Source organism: Carassius carassius, chromosome 40 (assembly GCF_963082965.1).
Source record: "Carassius carassius chromosome 40, fCarCar2.1, whole genome shotgun sequence".
Classification (NCBI taxonomy): Eukaryota; Metazoa; Chordata; class Actinopteri; order Cypriniformes; family Cyprinidae; genus Carassius; species Carassius carassius.
In genome coordinates this window covers 27,809,211-27,835,431 of record NC_081794.1, presented here as the reverse complement: position 1 = coordinate 27,835,431, position 26,221 = coordinate 27,809,211, and the positions used below count along the sequence as shown (strand labels likewise).

At 39.3% G+C, this 26,221-nt stretch overlaps 1 protein-coding gene across 1 annotated transcript; it reads left to right on the top strand.

Annotated features, from left to right (window-relative positions):
• The first annotated feature begins 922 nt into the window (after positions 1-922).
• On the top strand, positions 923-22,797 carry LOC132122545 (alpha-tectorin-like). The gene is made up of 31 exons (XM_059532926.1): positions 923-987; positions 1,196-1,268; positions 1,355-1,381; positions 2,829-3,245; positions 4,555-4,944; positions 5,035-5,106; positions 5,488-5,880; positions 6,022-6,411; positions 6,504-6,593; positions 7,504-7,881; positions 7,964-8,044; positions 9,553-9,806; positions 9,897-10,043; positions 10,124-10,703; positions 10,786-11,369; positions 11,470-12,034; positions 12,136-12,740; positions 12,850-13,414; positions 13,538-13,743; positions 13,863-14,072; positions 14,370-14,558; positions 14,640-14,929; positions 15,167-15,438; positions 15,888-16,007; positions 20,116-20,300; positions 20,474-20,631; positions 20,743-20,988; positions 21,266-21,428; positions 21,737-21,839; positions 21,941-22,393; positions 22,701-22,797. The coding sequence occupies exons 2-30, from the start codon at positions 1,220-1,222 to the stop codon at positions 22,042-22,044; spliced, it is 7,833 nt and encodes a 2,610-aa protein (XP_059388909.1). The 5' UTR covers positions 923-987; positions 1,196-1,219; the 3' UTR covers positions 22,045-22,393; positions 22,701-22,797.
• Positions 22,798-26,221: the final 3,424 nt, after the last annotated feature.

The window sequence follows — 26,221 nt, the reverse complement described above, 5'->3', positions numbered from 1 at the left end:
AGTTTGTGTTACACTGTTACTGAAGTTTGCCTACAAGACAACCACTGGTGCTACGCCAATATACCTAAACTCACTAGTTCAGACCTACACGCTCTCCAGAAGCTTGCATTCTGCAAGAGAACGATGCTTCGTAGTGTGCCATCCCAAAGAGGCACAAAATAACTTTTCCTGGACTGTCCCCAGCTGGTGGATTGACCTGTGTTTCTCAGTTCGAACAACTGAGCCATTTTCAAAAAAGTCTAAAGATCTTGATCATCTTTTTCACCAGCACCTGAGCACTTACTAGGACTTACCTATTCTATTCTATTCTATTCTATTCTATTCTATTCTATTCTATTCTATTCTATTCTATTCTATTCTATCCTACAAAAGACTTGTCACAGCACTTTTGCTCTCTCATTCGTCTGATTGCTTCTATTGTTCTCCTCATTTGTAAGTAGCTTTGGATAAAAGCATATACTAAATGTTTAAAAGTAAATGTCTAAAAATCTCCGCTGCCTGCATCCCTCCAGTGGTTTTTAAGTAATTAAATGTAAACGCTATTAGAGACCATTAACATGGTTAAACATTATATACAAACAGAATGATATTTTCTGACCCCTTTAGCTCACTCATTGTGCATTTTATAATACTATTTTTGCAAAGCTGCTTTGAAAAGGTAAAAAAAGAAAAAAATAAGAAAAACATAAATCAAACTGACTCGCTTGTCATTCCATCAACATGCACATCAGTTCAAGCACAGAGTGTAAGAATGTGTTGCACACAATGTAGTCGCACAAGGAAACAACCAGTTCACATAACAAATATGTCACATGAAAAACTGGTTCAAGACGAGTTTGAGAAATTACTTCTGGTTCTAGTAATGATCCACCTACATGTATTAATAAAGGCACTGATAAGTGTGAGATCAGCATTTCATCCTCACTGTGTTCAGCTGCTGAAGAGAGAATCTGCCTGAGTTTGCTCTGCAGCAGCATTTGACTTCAGGTAAAGTTATTTCTCCTCATTTCATCACACTGGGATCAAATGATTAAAGATTTACTTTGTAAATTTATGTTTGTTTATATATTATTTTAATTTAACAAGTCATTTTGTTTTAAATTAAATTTAGAATAATTAAAATAATATTATTATTATGCTAAATAATTAATATAAGAAACATTTAAATGTATAATTGTTGTATATGTGTGTGCAGGTGCAGGAGAAGCTGTTTATCACAATGAGGTTTCTGATCTCTCTGTGTGTGTCTCTTCTGCTGCTGATTAATGGTGAGTGTTTTATCATCTGACATGTGCATTAGTGAACCGACTGAAATTCTCCTTAAATCATCATGTTTATATTGTGTATTCAACAGGTGAAATAATCAATGGACAAACTTCAGGTAAAATAATTTTTTTACTTAATCATATATCATTTCTTCCATCTTTGTAAACAGATGGAATGTAAAAATTAAAGAATAATTAAGCAAATCAGATAACCTCTTGATATGAAATCTCATACTGTTGAATATTTGTTTTTATTTATATCAGCCTCCTAAAGAAATTTGTTTTTGTTTTTCTTTTCACTTAGAAAAACTATCATTATTTTCATAATTCTGAGTAAAAAAAAAACAGACCAAAAACAAATGGTTTGGAAACTATGACAATTATGACGTGTATTCCAAACTTGCTAATTCTGTGTTCAGTTCATTTTATGATGCATGTATATTCATCAAGCTATCAATAATTAACTGTTGTCATAATTATAATATTCATATATTTACACATACACATCCACATTGTCAGGCTCTTTGGGACAAAATAGGCTTTATTTTAAGAAACTAGATAATGAGATAATGCTTTAGACAACAGAAAAAAAAAGATATTGACTTTTAAAAGTCAGGTTTATAGGCTCATTGGGCAATTTTATATCTTACAATTGTGACTTTATTTCTCATAACTCCGACTTCCAAACATCTCACAAATTTGAGATTCTGTATAACTAATAATTTATGTCTGTATTTTACTGTATTAAAGTATTATATATCAAAAGGCTCAGGTCGGACTTGGATGCAAACTCAAATGTCAGGTTTATTAAAGTCCAAATCAGACATGAAACTACATAAAGGAAGGAACAAACTAATATAGCTGGAAAGATTGGGCTGAGCAATATTGAAGAAAGCAGATATATACCGTATATATGCATGCAGATAATTAGCTGGTAATGATGAACAGGTGAAGTGGGTGGAGTAACAGGTGGGATGATGTATGACTGACAGCAGAACAGTGACACCAGACTTCACCTGCTGGACAGAACAGGAAAAACCAGTGAGAGAGAGATGATTGTAGGCATGTTACATACATACTCCTTTAATTACATACAAGAGCAAGTGTTTACCCTAACCCTAACATTATTCATTATTTTCACTTTCATGGTTTCAATAAATGTTTACATTTTCAGCTTTTATTCAACACCTCAGTGCTTCAGTACTGTTTGAAAAGAAATGTTTCCTGTACAAATACAAACAAGTGCTACTATAAGCCTAATACAGATATGCATTACAACCTGTTCAAAATAGATACATATTTTGAGCACACAAAAACAACTGTACTATTTTTTAAGAGCCACACGTCATTCAAGCTGATGGAAGCGAACATAGCTCCTATAAATGAACTGAGATCTAGTAAAAAAAGTAGAGAACAAATGGCTTAAACTGCAGATACACTTGTTGTAGGTGAAGTCAGTTTATGTAATCCCTCTTTAGTGTGCAATCCCAATATCTTGCCACATAAAAAGTGAGTATGTGTATCATCACTGGATTGTCCTTTTCTGTGTCATTATTCTCTCAGATCCTACCACTTCCAGCTCTGATCCATGCTATAATTATAACACTCTTGATGACAGTTGGAGAGAAATACAACAATATAACTACTATGACTATGATGACACCCTTGTTGAATGGAGTGGCTGGTATCGTCTGTATCTGAATGGAGAAAGTGCCCAGATGTCTGAGTGGTGTGTGAGTTATATGGGATGTGGTGGTTACACTGCGCTGTATCTCAATGGCTCTCATCCAAGAGTTGAGGATGGAGTGGTGACCCGTGAAGTCTTGGGAACTTCTTCACGGTGGGAGTGGTGGAGTTATTCCAATCAGTGTGGCGCCTACACATCCACGTCTATCCAAGTCAAAGCCTGTCCAGGAGATTATTATGTCTATGAATTTGTCAAACCCAACATATCAGACCCCAGTCCTACATATTGTGCAGGTGAAGTTTTAGCATTTTTTCTCTCCAAATAATTGTGACCTTGTTATATATATATATATATATATATATATATATATATATATATATATATATACACACACACACACACACACACACACACACACACATACATATATTTGTACTTTTTTCATTGTCGGTATCAAGAGTAAATAGTCTGATTATTTGATAACCTAACATGCATTTAATTTATTATTTAATGAAGTTAAACATGTAGAATTAGAATTAGGTTAGAATAGGCTTCTGTTACATAGGTCTACTGAAACGAGTTAAACTGAACCCAAGTACAGTTTATTAATAAACATAAACAGAACTAATCAAAATGTGATACAAAATCAGAAGAACAAATGAACTAAACTAGATCTTGACATTACCAGACTTGAATAGAAAACATCAGACTCACCAACAGTAATGTTACAATGAACAAAGCTAAACAAGAGATAATGGTAAATGAGGGCTATATGTACAAAAGACATTTATCACTAACTAAAGATATCTGTGAACAATTAAGACTATGACCAATGAGAGAACAGAACAAAACAGTCTTTACAGCATAGATGCATCTTGAACAATCCTAAAGACTAAAGAAGCACACAGCAAGATACCTGAGGGCCAGGGAATGACTTGACTAAACAGAAAACTAGACTAAGAGCGTGAATACAAAGTAAAAGACATGAACATCAACAAAACCCAAAACTAACAATGATAGCTATGTAAAGCCCGGCTCACACTGTGTGATTTTGGCCATGATTTGGTATTTTGAAAGTCCAAAAATATTCCTGTAATCCTAGGCTAAAATCTATAGTCTTTGATCGCTGGTTTGACATGTTCACTGACAGCTGATAAATGGCTGTTGCGATCAAATTGTACCAGATTTTAATTCTGGAAGTGTCAGAAGATTTGGCTCACAGTCCTGCAGTGTGTCATTCTGACATTAATGGCAACTGAGATCCCACAGTGTGACATGATCATCATGTTCGTACAGTCTGACAAGTACAATCCTAAAGGACTTTTAAAAATTGCAAAGTGTGAGCCTGGCTTCAGTCTCACACCCTTACCATACACACCCATCATATCAACACTATTATACATTTTATGATATTATACAGTATATTATCATGAATGCAGTGCTGGTACATAGTAATGGTGTTGTTCTGTGCTGTTCTGCAATCATAATCATAAAATGAACAATCATTGTGTTTTACAATGTATTTTTTTATTGCCTTCAGTGTACAGTAAGTAGTACAGTAAAATCAATTTTTTAACAGTACTTTTTCTAACTATTTCACAGTTGCCTTCCAAAGCATCAGCAGTGACCCCTGCTACAACTATGAGTCTCTGGATCGTCCCTGGAGAGCCACCAATGAAAGTGGAAACTGGATTTGTGATGAACGTTTCTCCTGGAATGGCTGGTACCGGCTTTTCTACTATGGAATGAACATCCAGATGTCAGAGACCTGTATTAGTTCATACAGCTGTAACACAGAATATAGTCTATGGCTCAATGGTCCTCATCCTCAGATAGAGGATGGAGTGGTGATCAGAGAGGTCTGTGCAGGGTTTTATTGGAGCAGCTGTTGTGAATACAATACAAACCCCATCAGAGTTAAAGCATGTCCAGGCAATTACTATGTCTATGAACTTGTGAATCCACAATTCTGGTGTTCAGGATACTGTACAGGTACCATGCTTTTTATTTATTTATTACTTAAAAAGTCTTTCCTTACTATTAAAATGATCTCAGTCATGTCTTAAATGTCCTTCTTTGTAGATGTCAGCACCATTTCACAGGTGGCTCCCACTGTAAGTCCAGATATAATCACTGAATCCAGCATCACCTTCAGTAAGTTATACATTTTAATCTTTAAAAGTATTTATGGTAACACTTGAGATTAGGGAACACTACTCTCTCTTAAGTAGTTGCTTATTAGAATGCAAATTACTAGCATGACCATATTCTTTACAACTTAATATACGTAAACATAACTACTACAATCACTAATTATTTACTATCGATGAGCAGAAAGTTTACTGAAGGAAATCTCTTAATATTAATCCTGAATGTGTTCTCTAATCTAAATCTTATTTTGCAATGAAAATGTCACCTTTTATACTTTTAGCTTCACTACTTCACGGTCTTCACAGTGTTTTTCCTGGTTGAGATTTGCACTTGTGATGCTCCAGTAATATGTGACTTCTTTGTTTTGATATCATAATAAAACAGATTATGACTCATGTGAAAACTACAATGTGATCGACAACTACTGGAGAAGCACAAGCAATTACTGGTCTTTGTATGGATACATCGCTGATTTTGATGACACTCGTGTTGAATGGGATGGCTGGTATCGGCTCTTCATTAATGGATCAAATGCTCAGATGCCTGAATGGTGTATATCCTTCATGTCATGTGGAGGTTTTAGTTCTCTGTGGCTTGGTGAATCTCATCCTCGGCTAGAAGATGGAGTTGTTTCACGTGAAGTTTTTGGTTCTCACTATGAACAGTGCAGTTATTACAGATCTGAACCAATCCAAGTCAAAGCTTGTCCTGGAGATTATTATGTCTACAAATTTACCAGACCAACAGTCTCAATCCCAGCTCCTGTGTATTGTGCAGGTATTGTGTACTTTCATTCATCATTACTGTATATATGACATGCTTATCATCACTTTTACTGTTGGTTTTCATATTATTGTCTTGAATTGATTTAATCTTCAGTATTTACAGTAATGCTCTCTTTCTACTTTTTCATAATAGTTCCTTCCTCCACCCTAAGTGTCGATCCCTGCTACACCTATACCAGTATGGATGAGCCTTGGAGAGCCACAGGAAACTCTAGTACCTTTTATTATGACTTGTGTGATTATAATGTGGAGTGGAATGGCTGGTACAGGCTGTTCTACAATGGTGAAAATGCTCAGATGCCAGATTCATTTGTAAATCAAGACATGTGTGGCAATTATCAACCACTGTGGCTCAATGGCCCTCATCCACAGCTGGAAGATGGAGTGGTCACTCGTCAGGTCTGTTTGTCATGGAGTGCCAACTGTGAATACAAATCCCACCCTATAAGAGTCAAAGCCTGTCCTGGAAATTACTATGTTTATGAGTTTGTCAAGCCAATAGTTTGTGGAGTTTACTGTGTAGGTGAGCAGTTACTCATATGTAATTTATTAATTAAATTTATGGGTTTTATTTAAGAAAATTATGAATTTAAATAAAACTGTTCTTAATGCCAGAAGCCTCAAGTCAGTCCATCCCATCAGTGTCTACAACATCAGAGACAATCCCATCCGTAGAATCCATTACTCCACCAATCACAACCATTGGTAAAGTACTGTCTTCATTTTGTTGTAAACAAGACAGAAAGTGTGTTTTCAAAGCATTCTTCTCAAAGTCATATTGCTCAGTTAAAATCAAAAGGGCTCATTCTTGACTGTAATAGAGAGATGAGGCAGAGAGCGAATCCACATGCACGCACAATTAAGAAAAGGCCAAACTCAGATAGTCCACACATGATAAACAAGGAACAGGAAATGATACAGGAAACATTTCAAACAACGACCAGCAAACACAAATGACAAAGTACATTCACTTGAGTATTGTACTTAAGTACACTTTTTTAGTATCTGTACTTCACTTGAGTATTATTTTTTGCTGGAAACTTATGACTTTAACTTCACTTCATTTGAAAGACAAATATCGAACTCCAGTAGATATATATCAAGGTCCTGGAATAAGAAAGTCGTTACTATATAGCAGCTTTGAAAGGCAGTGGGTGATTTTTTTAGAGAGATTTTTAGGGCTATGTGAAGTGATATCCCAACTTTTTTTTTTAAACACTGACCAGTTGCAAATGTTCACAGTGAAACGGGGAAACACAGGCAGGATCATAACATTGAAATTTTAAATTAAATTAAATTTATGCATTTAGCAGACGCTTTTATCCAAAGTGACTTACAGTGCATTCAGGCTATCAATTTTTACATATCATGTGTTCGCCCGGAATCGAACCCCCAACCTTCCGCCTGATAGCGCAGTGCTCTACCAGTTGAGCTACAGGAACACATATATATATTTTAAATACATATATTTTTTCCAAAGATAAATGATAGATGAAAAAATTGTATTTGCTTTTAATTAATTAAAACTTTATCAGGGAACTTCATTATAGAGTGTTCTGGATATTTCATACCAGTTAACATTCATTCAATCAGGAGCATTTTTCCATCACAACAGCTCCTGTTGACCCCTGCTACAACTACAACATCCTGGACAATCCATGGAGAGCCACCAACAATCAACATTCCTCTCTAATAATGTGTGATGTTTGGGTCAGCTGGAACGGCTGGTACCGTCTCTTCATTCATGGTCAGAGCGTTCAGATGCCAGACACATGTGTTGAGGAGTATAATTGTGGCACTAATGCTCCACTCTGGCTGAATGGAGGTCACCCAACAGTTGAGGATGGAGTGGTCACTCGAGATGTCTGTGGTCACTGGAACAATGACTGCTGCCATTTCCAATCCAATCCCATTAAAGTCAAAGCCTGTCCAGGAGATTATTATGTCTATGAGTTTGTGAGTCCAACTACGTGCAGTTTGGCATACTGTGCAGGTAAATATATTTATTTACATGTGCCCTTTTTTTATGTAAGAGATAAATCAGAATTTGTTTTTATATTTATGATTTCTTTCAGATGCAAGCAACATAAACACTACCTCTACTACTGGCACGCCAGATACAACCACAGATACTACAAATATGGACATTATAATTGGTAATATATTGTAGTGTGTTACAAGGTGGAGGATTATTGTTTGCATTAACAAATCAGATTCATGTTATGTGTTTGGATTGCATGTAAATAAATTAAAATAATTTATAAAGTCATCCATACTGAAACATTATCAGCTATATTAAATCATGCTAATGTACAGTCATATTGTTGTGTCATATTTGTTTAATTATGCAAAGAATACAAATGTTACAGCAAGGTGATTGAAAATGTAAATGACAGGTATCAGAAACTGACATATTGTTACTTATTGTTCAATAAATATATATATTTTTTCTTTTCTTTTCTGGAATCATTATTTCAGGGCCATTTTATCCATTTGGAACTGGAGACACAGCGAATGGACGCATTGATGACGGGAGTTCATCAGTTATATACCTTCTGCAGACATTCATATTTTTTGGGCAAACATACAACCAAATTTATGTGAGTCATTTTGGAATGGGTAAAATTTATATTCTGAGTTACAATAACAGCAGATTGTAAACAGTAAATTGGGTAAATGTGACATTTCACTGCAGTTTAAACTATTTTGCATATTTTATAAGAATCCTGCATGCATCCTGCATAATAATCCTTCTTCTATTTCAGGTTAACAACAATGGTCACTTGACTTTTGACGGGGCATGGTACAGCTACACTCCATACCAGTTCCCAGCCTATGGAGGGAAAGACCTCATTGCTCCATTCTGGACAGATATTGACAATCGTTGGAATGGTGTTATCTCATATCAACAGTACACCTCTGGCAGTGTTCTTACACAGGCAACCCAAGACATAAACCAATACTTCCCTGACTTGAGTTTCTCTGCTTCATGGGTCTTTGTTGCAACATGGGATAGAGTTGCATATTACTACAATTCAGGAACTGTAAGTGGCTAAGTTTTGTAACAGGAAAATTTACCTGTGCCTATAAATAGTAAAACAATTATAATAATTTAATTAATTAATTAATTAATTAATTATTTAAAAACAGACTTTTCTGTCTTTTTAAGGAAACATCTTTCCAAGTGGTTTTGATTTCAAATGGCCATCTTTCATTCGTTGTAATGAACTATGGTGCAATTGCTCCACCACAACGATATGTACAGGTATGGACAAAATGACATTGATATAATAGGTATATTGCATTTTCTGTGAATAACGGTCTAATCAGACATCTGGATATCTTCCTTATCTTAGGCTGGTTATGACACTACCGATTCAAGTCACCATTTCTCAATTACTGGATCACTGCAGAATGACATCACAAGCCTACCATACAGCAGCAATGTCAATGTGTCAGGCAGATGGGCCTTCAGAACAGATCATGGAACAAGTGGTTGTCAATTTAATGGTAATGTTGCTTCCCTAGCTGCATGCAATATTTGCTATTTGCAGCCAGACTATGAATTACCTATTCAAGTTGATTCAATTTTACCATGCTAGTAAACCATAGGTAAAGACTTCCAGTAATTGCACATACACATAATCACAAGTCTTTCTCATAGGTTTGCCAGTGCAGCTGGGAGACTCTTTCTGGAGTGATGCTGCCTGCCAGGAAAGATGCACCTGTACCACAAGAGGCCTCCAATGCAACGTTTGGCCCTGTACTTATTCCCAAGCTTGTCGTCCTGCTGCTTTCCAATACTCTTGCCAGAACATTCAGCGGCAAACATGCACCATCTCTGGTGATCCTCACTACTACACTTTTGACAATCAGATTTTTCACTTTCAAGGAACCTGCACATATGTTCTCTCTGAGGTTAGTAATGTTGATATGACTTCAATTATTGTACAGATTTGATAAGATTGGGAATCCTTTATCGATACTGAATTTTTGTTATTGTTGTAGGCTTGTGGAAATGGTTTGCCGTACTATCGCATTGAGGGAAAAAATGAGCATCGGGGTAGCACACATGTGTCATGGACTCGAATGGTCAGAGTATTTGTTTATGATGAAGAAATTGAATTGGTTAAAGATCACTATTATGAGGCAAAGGTAAGTATCACTGTATTGCTGTAATATTGAGGTCAAGCATCCTTCCATTTTCCTAATTTCTTTTTGTCAACATTATCAAGGTTAATGGGACCTTTATAGCCACGCCATTCACCCTCCACCATGGCTCCATCCAAGTCTATCAGTCTGGTTTTTCCTTGGCCATCAGCACTGATTTTGGTCTCCTAGTTACATATGACGCATATAGCTACGTCACCATCTCTGTACCTTATGAGTACCAGAATGCCACATGTGGTCTGTGTGGAAACTATAACCTGCATCCTGAAGATGACTTCCGTTCAATCTCTGGGGAGATCTTGAGCTCAGATGTTGATTTTGCCAACTCTTGGAAGGTACAGGGAGACACAGATCCCGAATGCCATGATGTCAGGTGCACAGGTCTAGGTTGTGCAGTTTGTACTGCCAATGAAATGAGCCTTTACAGTGACACAAATCACTGTGGGATTCTAGGAGATGTTTCAGGGCCTTTTGCATCTTGCCACTCTGTGTTTTTGCCACAGACCTACATAGAGAACTGCGTCTATGATCTTTGCTTAGGAGGAGGGTACCAGCCCATTTTCTGCCAGGCACTTAATGTGTATTCTGCTCAATGCCAACAGCAGGGTGTACAACTAGGGCACTGGAGACAACCAGGCTTTTGTGGTAAGTGCCTTGTTAAATATTTGTACTAGGTGAAATATTACAGAGTTTGAGGCATATACTTATATCTGCTCTTCATTTCCAGAGATTCAATGTCCTGAGCACAGTCATTTCGAGTCCCATGGAACAGGCTGCCCAGCAACTTGCAGCAACCCCTCCGCCCCAATAAACTGTCCCTTGCCCAATCAGGAGAGCTGCTTTTGTGATGATGGGCTCATCCTCAGTGCTGGGCAATGTGTGCCTGAAGCAAACTGTGGCTGTGTCTTTGAGGGCTTCTATTATCCTGAGGGACAGTCAGTAGTGTTGGGTGAGGACTGTGGGAGGCAATGTGATTGCAATAGCAGGTCAATGATGTGCAATCAGCACCAGTGTGGTCCAGCAGAAGTGTGTGGACTCCATAATGGTGTAAGGGGTTGTAGACCCATAAGTTATGCTACCTGTTCAGTTGAAAGCCTGGGTTCATACCACACCTTTGATGGACAAACTTTCAGATACCCAGGAGCTTGTGGACTGACCCTTGCAAGAGTGATGGGGCCATCCCAACTGCCATACTTTGTATTGACAGTGGAGAAGGTACCTAGAGGCATTCAAGAGTTTTCCAGGTTCCTGAGGTTTGAGGCAGGAGGAACTCATGTTTCCATTGAATTGGGAGAAGGTAGCAATGTGCAGGTTAGACAAAAACAAAATCCACTCAACCTTGTATTAAGAACAGTTTAACCATTATATCAAACTCAAATACTAGATCAAAGTCAGATTTTTTTCTCCCTAGGTGGATGGACAGATGGTTGGTCTACCCATCAGTGTTGGCTCCAGTCAGATCCATATCTATCACAGCAGTGCAAGAGGATTTGTTTTGGAAACAAACTTTGGAGTGACCGTTAGAGCTGACTGGCCACACATTGTCCGAATCATAGCTCCAACCACTTACAATAATACACTTGGAGGTCTGTGTGGGAACTTGAATGGAAATATTGATGATGAATTCTACAGCCCAGATGGTGTCCTGCTGGATGACTCCCAGCTTTTTGCAGACAGCTGGTGTGATGGGTCCCTGTCAGCTCACTGTGTGGATTCAACAGACATGTGGGAACCAGGTCTTTATCAGAACAGGAGTGAGTTCAGTGAGCACTGCAGCATCATGGTTATGAATGATGGACCATTTGCTGAGTGCAGCAGAACACTAGACCCTTGGCAACGGATTGAAGATTGTATTCAGATGCTGGAGCAGACAGATGGTGCCAGGGAGGCTCTATGTGAGGCCCTACGAGGCTACACACTGTACTGCCAACAGAATGGCATCACAGTTGGAGAGTGGAGGAGTATCACCAACTGTGGTTAGTATTTTACAAATGTGACAAGATTTTCAGAATTAAAACTACATATCTCATTCAAAGTGCTGATCATTTATTGTCTTTTCAATGTGTTGTCTTCTTAGATCCCAACTGTCCAGCTAATACCCATTACGAACTGTGTGGCACATCCTGTCCTGCATCCTGTCCTAGCCTCTCATTTCCCTTCCAGTGCACGCTGCCATGCCAGGGGGGATGCCAGTGCAATGATGGACTGGTGCTGGATGGAGACCGCTGTGTTTACCCAACTGGTTGTGGCTGCCACTATGATGGGCGCTATCGGCAACCTGGAGAGCAGTTCTGGCATGGTGAAGAATGCCAGTTCCAGTGCGTCTGTGATGGAATCACTGGAAATGTCCGTTGCACACCATCATCTTGCAGTGAACAGGAGATCTGCCGTGTGGTGGAAGGAGAGTATGGCTGCCATCCTCGTCCACATGGTAGCTGTTATGCTTCTGGAGACCCACACTATATCTCTTTTGATGGAACCTATTTTGACTTTCAAGGCCCGTGCCGATATGTGCTAGCCAGAGTTTGTGATGATGCTCATGGTCTACGGCACTTTCAGGTGGATGCAAGAAATCAAAGATTGGATAGATGGCCAGTGTCGATAACTGTTGAAGTTTTTGTCAATGTGTCTGGGCATCTTGTGCACATTTCCCAGGACATGAACAGTTATTTTGCTGTTAAGGTAAACAAGTCCCACAAGCTTTAATTTGCCATGGAATATTTCAGATTATACAGTTGTTATTATTGATAAGAATTTTTGTATAAACAAGATTTTCTGTTTCTTCAATCAGGTTGATGAAGAGATCAGAAACCTCCCTGTCTACCTTGACTCTGGTCGAGTATCTGTCTATTCCACAGGAGGGTTTACATATGTCTCAACTGACTTTGGTTTCACTGTCACTTATGGTTTCTGGGCAGTAAACATTGTTGTGCCAGCAGACTACAGTGGAGTTGTGTGTGGCATTTGTGGAAACTTTAATGGCAATCCCGGAGATGATTTCCTCACTCCATCAGGCACTCCAGCACCTTCAGTAGACCAGTTTGGGGCAGAATGGATGGTTGAGGATGGCATGCCATGTAATGATGGATCTGGAAACACTTGTCCTGACTGTTGCAGAGATGAGATCACGACTCTTATCTCACAAGCCTTGTGTGAAATCATCAGGGACATTCAGGGTCCCTTTAGCTTCTGCCATGGTTCTGTAGATCCACAAGCCTACTTTGATAGCTGTGTGTTTGATGTGTGCACTTCTGAGAACAACAATGATGTTTTGTGTCACTCAGTTCAAGCCTATGCGAGTTCTTGTCAATCTGCTAATGCCGTTGTCTATCCCTGGAGAGAAAATGCATCCTGTGGTAAGAAGCTGGAGTGTACATGAAATGTAAAAAGACAGACTACAGATTAATTTGTTTCCTTTCATAAAAGAAATTCTGTAATTAAATATATTGCACAAATAGATTTTGTTGTTGCATTTCCAGTCATGGACTGCTCAGCAAACATCCCAAATAGTCATTATGAGGTGTGTGGCACAGACTGTGGCCATACATGCGCCAGCAGCATTGATGCTAGTTGTGAACACACATGCTCAGAAGGTTGTTTCTGTGATGAGGGATATGTGAGGAGTGGAGGACTCTGTGTGCCAGTGGAGCAATGTGGCTGCTTGTATGATGGATTCTATTATAATGTAAGGATTAAACATAATGTTTTTACCTTGATGCCTTTTTTTGTAGATGAATATTACATTATGCATATACATTATGTTCTGAAAATGTAACATTAATTATTATCATTATGGTTTTATAGATTGGTGAACAGTTCTGGGATTCAACATGTTCCCAACGCTGTCAGTGTTTTGCTCCAAATGATTTACGCTGCTCTGCATCTGTCTGCCCACCAGCCTTGGAGTGTGCAGTCAGAAATGGACAACGTGACTGCTACAGTCCAATGTCCACCTGCACAGTCTGGGGCGATCCACACTACATCACCTTTGATGGAGCTGTGGCTCACTTTCAGGTATAAATTAGTAAATTAACTGGTAACTGCTGTTTTTTTTTCTCCAGTCAACTACATTAACTGTTGTTTTGAATCCAGATGGTCAGAGACAACTGATGTAACAGTCAGGTTTTTTTTCAAATGAGGTTTAGGAGGGTTATTGATGTGACAATGTATTTCCCAAATATTACATAGCTCTGAAGATTCTTCAATTTATGAATGTTTACAATGTCTTGCATGGAATTTCTGGATTTGAAGTTGCATCTTTGAGGTAGAAAGGTGTAATGGACACTATGTGTATTATATTAATCCTACCAGGGAACTTGTTCATATGAGGTTGCCCAGACCTGCGGTAATGTTACAGACAGTGATCTGGAGTTCCGTGTGGTGGCCACCAACAGGCACCGTGGAAACATGGTGGTATCATTTGTGTCTGCAGTGGATGTTTGGTTGTCTCAGCATGGACAACAGACGCACATCACAATTGGCCAAAACAGGATAGTTAAAGTAAGCTGGACTTCAAATGGTGTCAATATCACTTTCATTTTCCTTCTTTTGTTATATTGGAATTTTCTGATTTCCCTCCAGGTTGAAGGGAATGCCATCGACACACCAGCATATCAAAACAATGATCTTGTAGAGATACGTGAAGAGCAGGGATTCGTGATTCTAAATGCTTTTAATGAATTCATTGTCCATTTTGATGGACATAGCAGCCTTCTAGTCAGAGTGAGTGAAAGATTCTATGGATTTCTATGTGGAATGTGTGGAAATTTCAATGGAAATCCTGCAGATGACAAAGTGCTGCCCAGTGGAGACCCCGCTCCTGATGATGATTCCTTTGGCCACAGCTGGCAATCAGACACCAGCATTCCAGGGTAAGAACCATGAGACTTTAGGACAGTTGTTTTTACCTGATGGGTCATCTGATAAAAAAAGCAATGTTTCTCAGATTTGTTTTAATAGAGCAGTGGACAGGGAAAAGGTTCAAAGGTTTACATCTTAAGGTTAACATTTCCAAGAATAGCAAATCATGTTAATTGTTTGACTGTAAACTCTTTCTGTGTCCAAGTGTCCAAGTCCTTTATGTTTTCATATATTCATGTGTTCTTTAGCTGTGGTGCCAGAGACCAGACAGGTAATGCTGGTGAGTGTCCATCCAGGCAGAGATATTCTGATCTCTGTAGTATTATCACCAACACCACTGGCCCCTTCCAGAACTGCCATCTTCATGTTGACCCTGCACCTTACTACTACTCTTGTGTGTATGATCTGTGTCTGTACACACGTGCAAATGGCATGTTATGTTCAGCTGTTGAGGCCTATGAGACAGCTTGTGCCATCTTGGAGATACAGATCCCAGAGTGGCGCTCGGGTCTGCGGTGTGGTAAGTCATAATAATATTTCAGCACAGATTATATTGTGGTCTTGTCACCTCTATCTGCTCGTATGACAAAGTCCTTACAAATGATTCATTGCATGAAAAAGCTATGATTTGAACATTTTGTTAACCTAACCTGTCACAAATCAATCACAGCTAACATAGACTTAGAAATATAGAGGGTGATTATAGAGATATTTTAAAGGTAAAGTAATGAAATCCCCCAAAACGTAATTCTAATGCTAATTCATTCTAATACTAATTCTACTGATAAAAAAATATTATTTGTGGATATCGGTGGGAAAATTATGGACTATATAAAATTCACTTTAATTCACTCAAAAATATACATTTCATTTCTTTGAAGACTGTAGAGCGATGATTATTCAGGGGGCTCACTGTTATTATGATTCAATGTCTTTGTGTTTTATTTCATCTATCTGTGCGTCTCTTAGATGTGAGAGATCGCTGTTCTGAGCTCAGCTGCTCTGAGGATGAATGGTGTGGGAAGAAAGATGGTGTTTATGGCTGTATGTGTAACGATGACCTACCCAGATCACAAGCTGACTCTTTTGGTTGGTAACATTACACAATAGAATGTGAAATATGATTGTTCTTTTTGTTTGTTATTACATTTTCCTTTTTAATACTTCTGATGTTCCCTGTCAAGGGAACTTCGAAGTGCGTCCTCTGACGGGAGACTATGGGGAACACCTTGTCGTGACCCGTGTCTGAAGCATACTTTGAAAAATGGCAAAGTGTTGGCCGGCGACAGCCTCTGACGTCACTACCAGTGCGACTATAAATACGCGCCCGTAGGACCCGTCACTTATCTTCTTCGTCTTCATTGACTGTTTTGTTTGAAGCGTGTATCTGAGAAACGACCAAAACGGTAAGAGCGATCTATTATTGTTGTCATGGCATCCACTAGCAAGGCATTTAAACAGTGTGTGCATCCGTGTCAGTGTTATTTGACACCTGACGACACACACACTCTTTGCGTCTCTTGTTTGGGCGCAATGTCCTCGAGGGGGCAATCTGCGTGCACTGCGAGCGTTTTTCTGTGAAAAAGCTCCTCTCTCGTTTGTCTCTCTTTTCGAGTAAAGAGGGACAGCCATCTGGATCCCGCGGCTCAGGACCCACCGTTGCCGAGGCACGGAGGAGGATGAGCTCATGGGGATCACAGGTGGATCTCGCTGAGGAGTGTAGAGAGGGACTTTTTTTCCTTTCACACTCTCCGGCGGCAAACGAGAGTGAACTTCGGGAGGAATATGCGTTGTCATTTACCCATTCTGGCACTGAAGTTAGTGCTATGCTGGGTTTTACCCAGGAAGAGCAGGAGATGTCTGAGAGTGGCGAAGAAGCTGAGGCTGAGCCTTCTCAACTGGCACAGCACTGTGGGGAATTTCATGGATGTCCGGCCAAGTCACCCTGACGGGCCGCCTGGCCGCTTGGCGCATCCGGGGAGGTGGTAGTTACGGAATTCTTCTGTATTTACTGCCTCAGGTGATGCTCCCCTCGCTTGAGGGTTGGAGCTCGCCTCTCCCGTGCGATCAAGCGCCTCTGCGATGCTTAGGAACCTTTTTTCTCAAAACCACATGGTGGTCAGTGTGCACGTTAACACTTTGCGCAATGTCTGAAATCCATGTAAGTGGTAAGTGTGCACGCAAGACTCTGCGCACTTTCTGAAATCCACGTAAGTGTTAAGTGTGCACGCAAGATTTTGCCCACTTTCTGAAATCCTGTACGGTAGGGGTTACGCGCTCCGCTTCGTTCCCTTTCTTGAGATGATTAGCCCCGGGGTTCCTTGGGCTTCATTCAACCAGTGTGTATTTGTTATACACCTCAAGCATCGCTTCCCTCAACATGAGGGGCTGGGTGGACTCCCACATATTGTGGTTATCAGGTAGTAGGCTTCATCAGGCCTCTCTGAATGTGAGCTAGAGCTTAGATCGGGCCCAACAAATCAAGCCCGACCCTACCCGAGCCCGAGCACGTTGTGTCCGAGCCCAGCCCGGCCCGACACGTTCACTGTAATTATGAGCCCGAGCCCGTTTTAAACCCGACCATTTTTAATATGTGGGCCGTTATAACTGATGGTGAGCTCCCACATTCTGTGGTTGTCAGGTAGTAGGCCTCACCAGGCCTCCCTGGAGATTTAGCTCCCACATACTGTGCATTTCCACTAAATAGCATATTGTGGTTTTCAGATATTATGCTTTACCAGGTTTCTCTGAAGGCGAGCTCCCACATACTGTGGTTGCCAGGTAGTAGGCCTCACCAGGCCTCCCTGGAGATTTAGCTCCCACATACTGTGCGTTTCCACTAAAAAGCGAGCTCCCACGGTTTGTGGTTGTCAGGTAGTAGGCCTCACCAGGCCTCCCTGGAGTCGAGTTCCATATTACTTTCAGTTTCCATTTGAGGTGGTTATCTGGTAACAGGTAGTAGGCCTCTCTAGGCCTCTCTGTAGGTGAACTCCCACATGTTGTGGTTATCAGGTAGCAGGCTTCACAGGTCTCTCTGAATGTGAGCTAGAGCTTAGATCGGGCCCAACAAATCAAGCCCGACCCTACCCGAGCCCGAGCACGTTGTGTCCGAGCCCGGCCCGGCACGACACGTTCACTGTAATTATGAGCCCGAGCCCGATTTAAACCCGAACATTTTTAATATGTGGGCCGTTATAACCAGGGGCGGCGCCAGATTTTTATTTTTTTTTTACCGCAGATGCTGCTGTGCTGTAGATCATTTAGGCTACGGGGGAGCTGCGCAGTTTTATATATATATATATATATATATATATGCGTGCCGCATTTAATGCACGAGACAAAGCCAACATATATGTTGTCACTCCCCACGACTAGTTTAAAATGTTTCCATACCTCCGATTTTCCTCCAAACTTGCTCAAAGTTAATTCTCCTGTTTGAATTTTTTTCTTTGATTCTTCAAGCTCCATGTTGCACTTATTCTATTGAATAGTAGAGCACGCACAGCAGGTGTGATGCGTCACGCATGCGAGACTGCGAGTGGACGAGACGCTGTGCATGTCACGTGACGTGCTTTATCAAGGGCCCGACCCGACCCGGCCCGAGGACGGCACGCGGGTCGGGTCGAGCCCGAGCTCGGGCTCGGGAAGAGAATCTAAGCTCTAAAGTGAGCTCCCACATACTGTGGTTGTCAGGTAACCTTTCAATACACACGCTAAGCCTGTGTACTTTCTCAAAACCACATGGTGTTCAGTGTGCACGTTAACGCTTTGCGCACTTTCTGAAATCCAATTCGAGTCAATTCTCGTGGTAGTTTAGCAGCGCTCCCCTTTTCTGAAAGGGTCGCCTATGAGCATGCTGTTTGGAGCTCGGAGTCCTCCTCTCATGGGAGACTGATTCTCGGTTCTTTCAGAGCGCTCCAGTACTACATACTGTTTTGAGACGCACTGTGAGAGCAGACATCCTGCTGAGGCAGGGGCTGAGGCTCGGGGAATGGCGCCTTCGCACCAAGGTGATGAAGCAGAGTTGGAGAGGTTGGCCAGACTTGGGTGGATCGGTTTTGCGGCTCGAGAGAGCATCCCACTATCCCCTCTGGCTTCCTCTGACTCATCCAGCTCCATTGGGGGCTGGACGCCATGGTACAGACGTGGCCGAGGCTTCATCTGTACGTTCCGTCCTCCAATTGCTCTGCTCCCGGGCCATTCCATCTACGAGCTGCTCTATCAGAGTTCCACGAGAGCTCCTCCTTAGAACAGTATTTGTAAATCCATGTTATGGTAAGTGTGCACGTGAAGTCTTTGCACACTTTCTGAAATCCACACTGTGGTAAGTTCGCATGCTAGTACTCTGCGTTCTTTCTAAAATCATATATGGTGAGGGCCTTCGCGCGGCTGCTTCGTGCCCTTTCTTGAGTCGGTTAAAGCCCCGTTCATCTAGGGCACCACTCCACCTAGGTATCCTCCGATACCTATCTAGAACAGGGCGCCGCTACTAGAGTACTGTTGGGACAGCTCTTTCGACAAGTTTTTGCGAAAGCTAGCAGTAGCCCCTGTGTGACAGACAAGACTTGGTAGAAGAAAGTGCTAGGTTCTTAGCCGTATCCCTTTTAAAGGAATCTTTTTTGATTCCAAGCCTTCAGCTCTACCCCGGGCCAGGGCCCTACAGGTAAGTTGGGTATGTAGCTTAGGCCTTTGGCCGTAAGGGATAATGTCATAGACAGCCATCGAACCATCCCAGGGGCGACTTCCGGTGAAGTGGTAGAGTTGGTACTTAGTGTTTGCCATGATTCTGGTCTGCACTCCCCTCAGCATGGCGGCGTGGGTATACTGTTCCCCATAGTGTCCCCTCAGAGGACGCAGTTCGAAGTTCCCTTGACAGGGAACGTCTCAGGTTGTAACCATGGTTCCCTGAGAGGGAACGAGACACCGCGTCCTCTTGCTCCCTGCCATGCTTCGGACACAAGCTTCACGAAGAAGATAAGTGATGTGTCCTACGGGCGCGTATTTATAGTCGCGCTGGTAGTGATGTCAGAGGCTGTCGCCGGCCAACACGTTGCCGTTTTTCAAAGTATGCTTCAGACACGGGTCATGACGAGGTGTTCCCTCAGAGGACGCAGTGTCTCGTTCCCTCTCAGGGAACCATGGTTACATTCGTAACCTGAGACGTTTTTAATGTTTTGGATGTTTTTAATTCTCTCAGATTTCTCAGAAAGCTGTGAAAGCAGCTCTGGCTCCATGTCCGTGTCTCGCTGTCAGCTCTTTGAGGCTGGTTTTCCAGCTGATGTCTTGCACCTCAATGATCCCAGCTGCAGAGGAACGGTCCGGAATGGCAGAGTGGAATTCCATTTTGATAACGATGAACACATCTGTGGCACAAATCTCGTGGTAGGACAAATTATGTATAATCCAAACATTTGTAGTGTCTCATAGAACCAAAAGAGTTGGATTGACTGATAGAAATTCCTTGGGGTTTTATATTTAATAATTTTGCTGTAATAAAAGTTTTTATTAACACCTTGAATTCAATTTAGTCAAAATGTTACGCATGTTGTTCACAGGCCAATGGCACCCACTTTATCTATGATAACTTTATTCTGGGGACACCGAGGTCAGAGGGTCTCATCAGCAGAGAGAAAATCCTCAAGCTTTCTTTCAGCTGTGTTTATCCACAAACACAAACACTTTCCATGAATGTGGAAATCAACCCACTGGAGAGGTGCGAGTCATATATAAATTCTGATTTCAACTTTACTGATTAATTAAAGGAGTAGAATTTTAGCCGTAAAGTGTTGTAGTTTTAACACAGATCTCTCCATTATTTCAACAGTGTTGTGCACAAGACCCTCCCGGCTGGTGAAGGCAGATATCAGGTGCGGATGATTCCATATGAGGATGATGAGTTTACTCGGCCCTTCACTGGTAGAGTGGATGCAGAGCTGGACCAGAAGATGAATGTGGAAGTTCGTGTCGAGGGGGTTGACAGCCGTCAGTTTGCTCTGGTGATGGACACGTGTTGGGCTACACCTGTGAATGATCCTGATTACAGTCTCCGCTGGGATCTCATCATTAGAGAGTAAAGCGATGTTGATTTTTTCTGTTTTTTTTTATTTTTTCAGCTCAGACTTAACTCACTGTAACATTTTTAATTGTAACTTTTGATTTGCGCATAGACTGACAAAAAAATGCATATCCCTTTTAAGATGACCTGACATATTATCTTCCAATACTGCAGTACTAACGAAAAGAATTACATTTATTGAATATAGAATGCAAATGTGTGATGATTTACAGTAAGTTGCTTTTGAGTCGAATGTCTCTCTAATAAAAGAAATTCATTTGGTGATTCTCAGGTGTCCCAATCCAAATGATGACACAGTGGAGCTGCTGCAGAACGGCGTCTCGACATCCAGCCGTTTCTCCTTCAGGATGTTCATCTTCACTGCAAACTCCACTAAGCTTTACCTGCACTGTGCTGTTCACCTGTGCCTTATGTCGAGCAATCGCTGTTCAACGGTGAGTGTAGAAAACCTCTCATCATTAATAAAACTGTGAGGATATGTTTCTGTGTAGCTATAGAACTAATGTATGGAAATGTATTGAATATATCTCCATAGTTAAATGTAATGATTAAATTGTCAAGTTTTAAAATTTTACCATTGATTAACCCCTGTTAATCAAACCTTAATTACTGGAAGAAAAATGTTACCCTTAAGGTCCACGGTGGTATGTGTTTTCCTCTGCTGGAGACTTCTGTTTCATGTTTGTTCAGTGATATTTAACAGGGATTCACATTGCTGGATTTTTGCTTTTTTCTCTTTTAGGACTGTAATTCTGGACATCACTGGAGAGAGCGCAGGTTTCTTGATTTCCATGACAGTGCTTCCATATCCATGGGTCCTTTGACTTTGTCTGAAGGGAACACAGGTGAATATTGTTTTTATTTAATCATTTGTAAATTATGTTTTTTGTTGATTTCTGCTGTGAATAGATTACAATTCACCGTGCATTATATTCTCTGTTCACAGATAAGTGGGTCCAAGATCAAGTAAAGGAATCTGAGGCTTCTTCTCTGTGCGCTTCTCTAATGCTGTTACTTTTTCCTCTGTTCAGTTTCTTGACCCTATTTTAATGTTTTTCTTCATACATAATGTAATCTTTAATATGCATGATTTCTAATGCCTTTTTAATGAATATTCTATGGTTTCTTAATTTCTCCTTGTTACAAATGTTATTTTATGTTCCATAATGACATATTTAAGCATTTACATTAATTGTTATATACTACATTAATCTTATTATACTTCAGAGGTTGTTTTACATTACCAAAAACAATCAGATTCTTGTATTATTGCTCAATCATGCAAAAACATTAAAAAGTAATTCCTGTTCTGCAATTGCTTTTCAATTCAACATCATTTTATAACAATTGGGTAGCAGACTTTTAGAAATATGTGATACTGTGATCAGGGTCAGACTTTGTTGGCACCCTAGACTAAATTTCTGAAACATTTAAAAACTGGACAACAGTTTACTGTATTCAGATTAAATAAATATCATAAAACATAAATATAAAGTAAAAAAAAAAAAATGACAATAATGACAAATTTGACTAATAGCCTGTTTCAAATGACTTTCTTATTTTTTAAAAGTATACTAAACAAAATACAAACATGCAAAGCATGATAAACAAAGTTGTGAAGTATGAATCATGATAGAGATTCAATGTCATTCAATGTACTGTGAACAGCATAACACAATCACTGTGAGCACTGTCTGTAAGGAGAGGGTAACGTAAATATAGATATGCATTTATTGAATTTATTATAAGGAATATATAATAGGGACACAAAAATGCATTTGAAATGATCTAGAATGTAATAAGTGGAAAATAATTTTGATGGCTAAGCAAGTCACCTCACAATTTGCCTGTTTTCCCTTTTGCAATAATTTACTTTTAGTACAACAAAGTAAGAGATTAATGATGATAGTGTTATTTTTTATTATAATTTTTTTTGCTACCATAACATTTATGATGTGTCCTGCTATTTTACTTTAAAATATTTGAAGAATGTCGCCGCACTGGCTGAATTGTTTGTTCAAAGAAAGTCATGTGTGAGGTCTGATGGCCAGATTAACAGAAATGTTCTTGTATTGTTCTTATGTTTACTTAAGAAACTGAAATTGAAGAGCGTGGTAGGTCAGAGACTACATTCAGTGTGAGACAGTAATTTGCATTAGAGGTCTGCAAGCCCGTCCAATCGGGCCATGCTAGGGCCTAGTTTATTATTATTATTTTTTTTTTTTAAAGATCGAGCTCATTTAGCTTCTCTCCTTTTATTGTGCCCATATATGCACAGAGCACACATAGACTAGGCTAATGTATGAAATACTGTTATAATGATTAAAGGCTATTATAAATATTATATATAGCCTATGCAATATGCAAGGCATGAAATAATTACCATGTGCAGTGCTCACCATCTCCTCATTAGAAGCACCTTTAAGTAATGCATCTATACGGATTATAATAAAAGTTTTTTATTTTTTTTATTTCGTTAAGTACTAATTTAAAGCTTTCTCTCTCTCTCTCTCTCTCTCTATATATATATAGTGTCTGTTAGGCATGTATTCGCTGAGTTTCAGTTCATTTTTGTGAAGTGCTCCTATTCAAGATCAGACAGAAGAAAGTGCATCATGTTTGTTTTCTTTATTTAATAAAAGCACAACATTTTGTTGATATTGTGAGTGAACAAAAAATAAAATTAGACCCTTTACAGTTACGAATGATGAATAACTCTTACCTTATGAGTAAAAATGATGGCATATCCATGGAAGACATGCAAGTGATCATGCTGGCGCCTCCATGTCCTGAAGCGTCTAATTAATTAGCCGGTAATTCTCATCAGCTGTCAGACAAATGTTGCGTCTCGGGCCAGGGCTGGGCTTGGGCCTAAATTTGAGGCCCGTTATTTGAGGCCCGTTATTTGCATAAGTTCATATCTGAACAGTTCTTTGACACTGTACTGAAATATTACATCTTACATCAAACCCCCTGTAAAGTAGTCTTGTAGTGAGAGAGCCTTCACATCGAAAGACATTTGCAGACCCACTGCGACATTTAGATTATGTAAGTTCCTACATTTAAACATAACCAGTCAGTATATTCAGTGATCATATTATGTGACTTAAATAGTTCCTTCCTAACAGGTTAAGATAGGATGATGAACATGTTAAGATATGAGATAAAAGAAAAAGTATGAGCTGCAGTTGTTATAGTGTTAATCTATTTAAGAGGTATTTCTTGTTCTCTGAGAGTTAAAATATACTACATATCCGAAAGACTCTCCTCTGGTCTTTTTAAAATATTAATTAACATGCTGATATCAGTTTTCATTATCGTGTGAAGTTGCAGTGTCAATGTGGCTGTAGTTAGTTATTTTTATTTCTTGTTAAGCACTATATGAGCTGCATTTTATGTATTAAAAGTACTAAACAAAGCATTGGAAATGTTTTACTATTATTCAAAAACAAAGAACACCACGACTCCAGAAAGCAGCACATTGGAAACCACTACAAAAACAAGTACAACCACTGGCACCACAACTCCAGAAAGTACTACAACAGAGACCACAACATCAGAAAGTTACACCTCTGGTACCACCACTCTAAACAACAACTGAAAGCATCACAACTGAGAAAACTTCAGAAAGTACTGTACAACAGCAGACACTACACCAACAGAAAGCACAACAACAAAGAGTACTACAATTGAAAGCACAACAACAGAAAGCACCACAACAGATACTGCACCAGCAGAAAGTACAACTGAGACCAAAACAACATGAAGTACCACCACCAGTACCACAACTTCAGAAAATACAACGGAGACGGCAACATCAGAAAGCACCACAAAAGATAAAATTAAATGTAAATTTAAATGAATGGAAATGGTAACAATCCACAAGTGGCACTATTTTACTACTATTTATGTTATTTAAAAAAGAACTAGTCGAGTTGCTGGATGAAAAGTTGGGAGCAGCAGTTACCTTTTGTGAATTTGCTCAGAAGAGATTTGAGATAGGACAGTAAAACCTTTTAATCCTGGATAAATTATTGATAAATGACAGTAAAACTGTTAAGACTTTACAACAAGGTCTCATTTGTTAACTATGTAATGCATTAGTGTACATTTTACAGCTTTTTAAAAATCTTTGTCGGTTATTATTAAAAAATGAATCAAATTGTTCATTTTCACAGTAATAAAAAAATGCTAATATTTGAGTTAAATTAAACTTAAACATATAGTTCATTGTTAGTTCATCTTAAGTAATATTAAAAAAGAAACCTTTTTGTAATGTGTTCCCATAAAATATTGCTCTTCTACAAGTGACTCAAGGTAGAGAAAATATAGGTAGAAAGAGTTTTTCCACATTTTTCTCATAATTGTAACACATTTTGGGAATACAAATTGTAATTAAAAAAATAATAACCTATTTAAAAAAAATATCTATTAGAAAATCACATTTTATATTTTTTATCCAGCTCATTCTGAAAATGAATGAAAAAAGTAAAATGCAATGCATTATGGGATATACTATTTGCAGTAGTTCTGGTTGTATACTGTAAGAAAAAAGAAAAAGAAAAAAAAATTATATCACAAATCATAACACAGTTCTGGGCATTTTGAGTGCATAGGCAGACGATTTTACACTGTATATACATGCTGCATTCTGCAGAAATAGTCAGGATGGGTATCAGGGAGGCTTTTGTGAATACAGTCTCTGTGTGTCGCTTCATGTTACCCTCAGTTCTCTCTGAAGCAGCAAAGATAAACCATCTACAGCAGTGTGCAGTTATTCTGTTTGACACTAGAGGGTACTGTGACTTTTTGTTTTTTCAAACAAACCTGATTCAAGTGAAATACCATTATGTTTGGGACATTTGTTAGTAAAATATTAGTAACATTTTTCAGCAATATTAGCTTACTGTACTATACAGCTTCTCAGAACTTCACTGAAAAAAATAAAGATGGAAAATTTGAAACAGAACACATTGTGACCCATTTTTTCAACCCACCAGCTGAGAACCTTTGTTGTATTACAGTACAGGAATGAAATTCAGTTTGTTCAGAGTTTCTGAATCATAAAAAAAGAAGAAGAAGAGAAAAAAAATCTCTCTCTCTCTCTCTCTCTCTCTCTCTCTCTCTCTCTCTCTCTTCATCTCTTCATGTGCAAAATGCATAGTATATATGTTTATATTCTTAAAAACATTTTTACACATTTTAATACATTTTTTTTATTGTATTT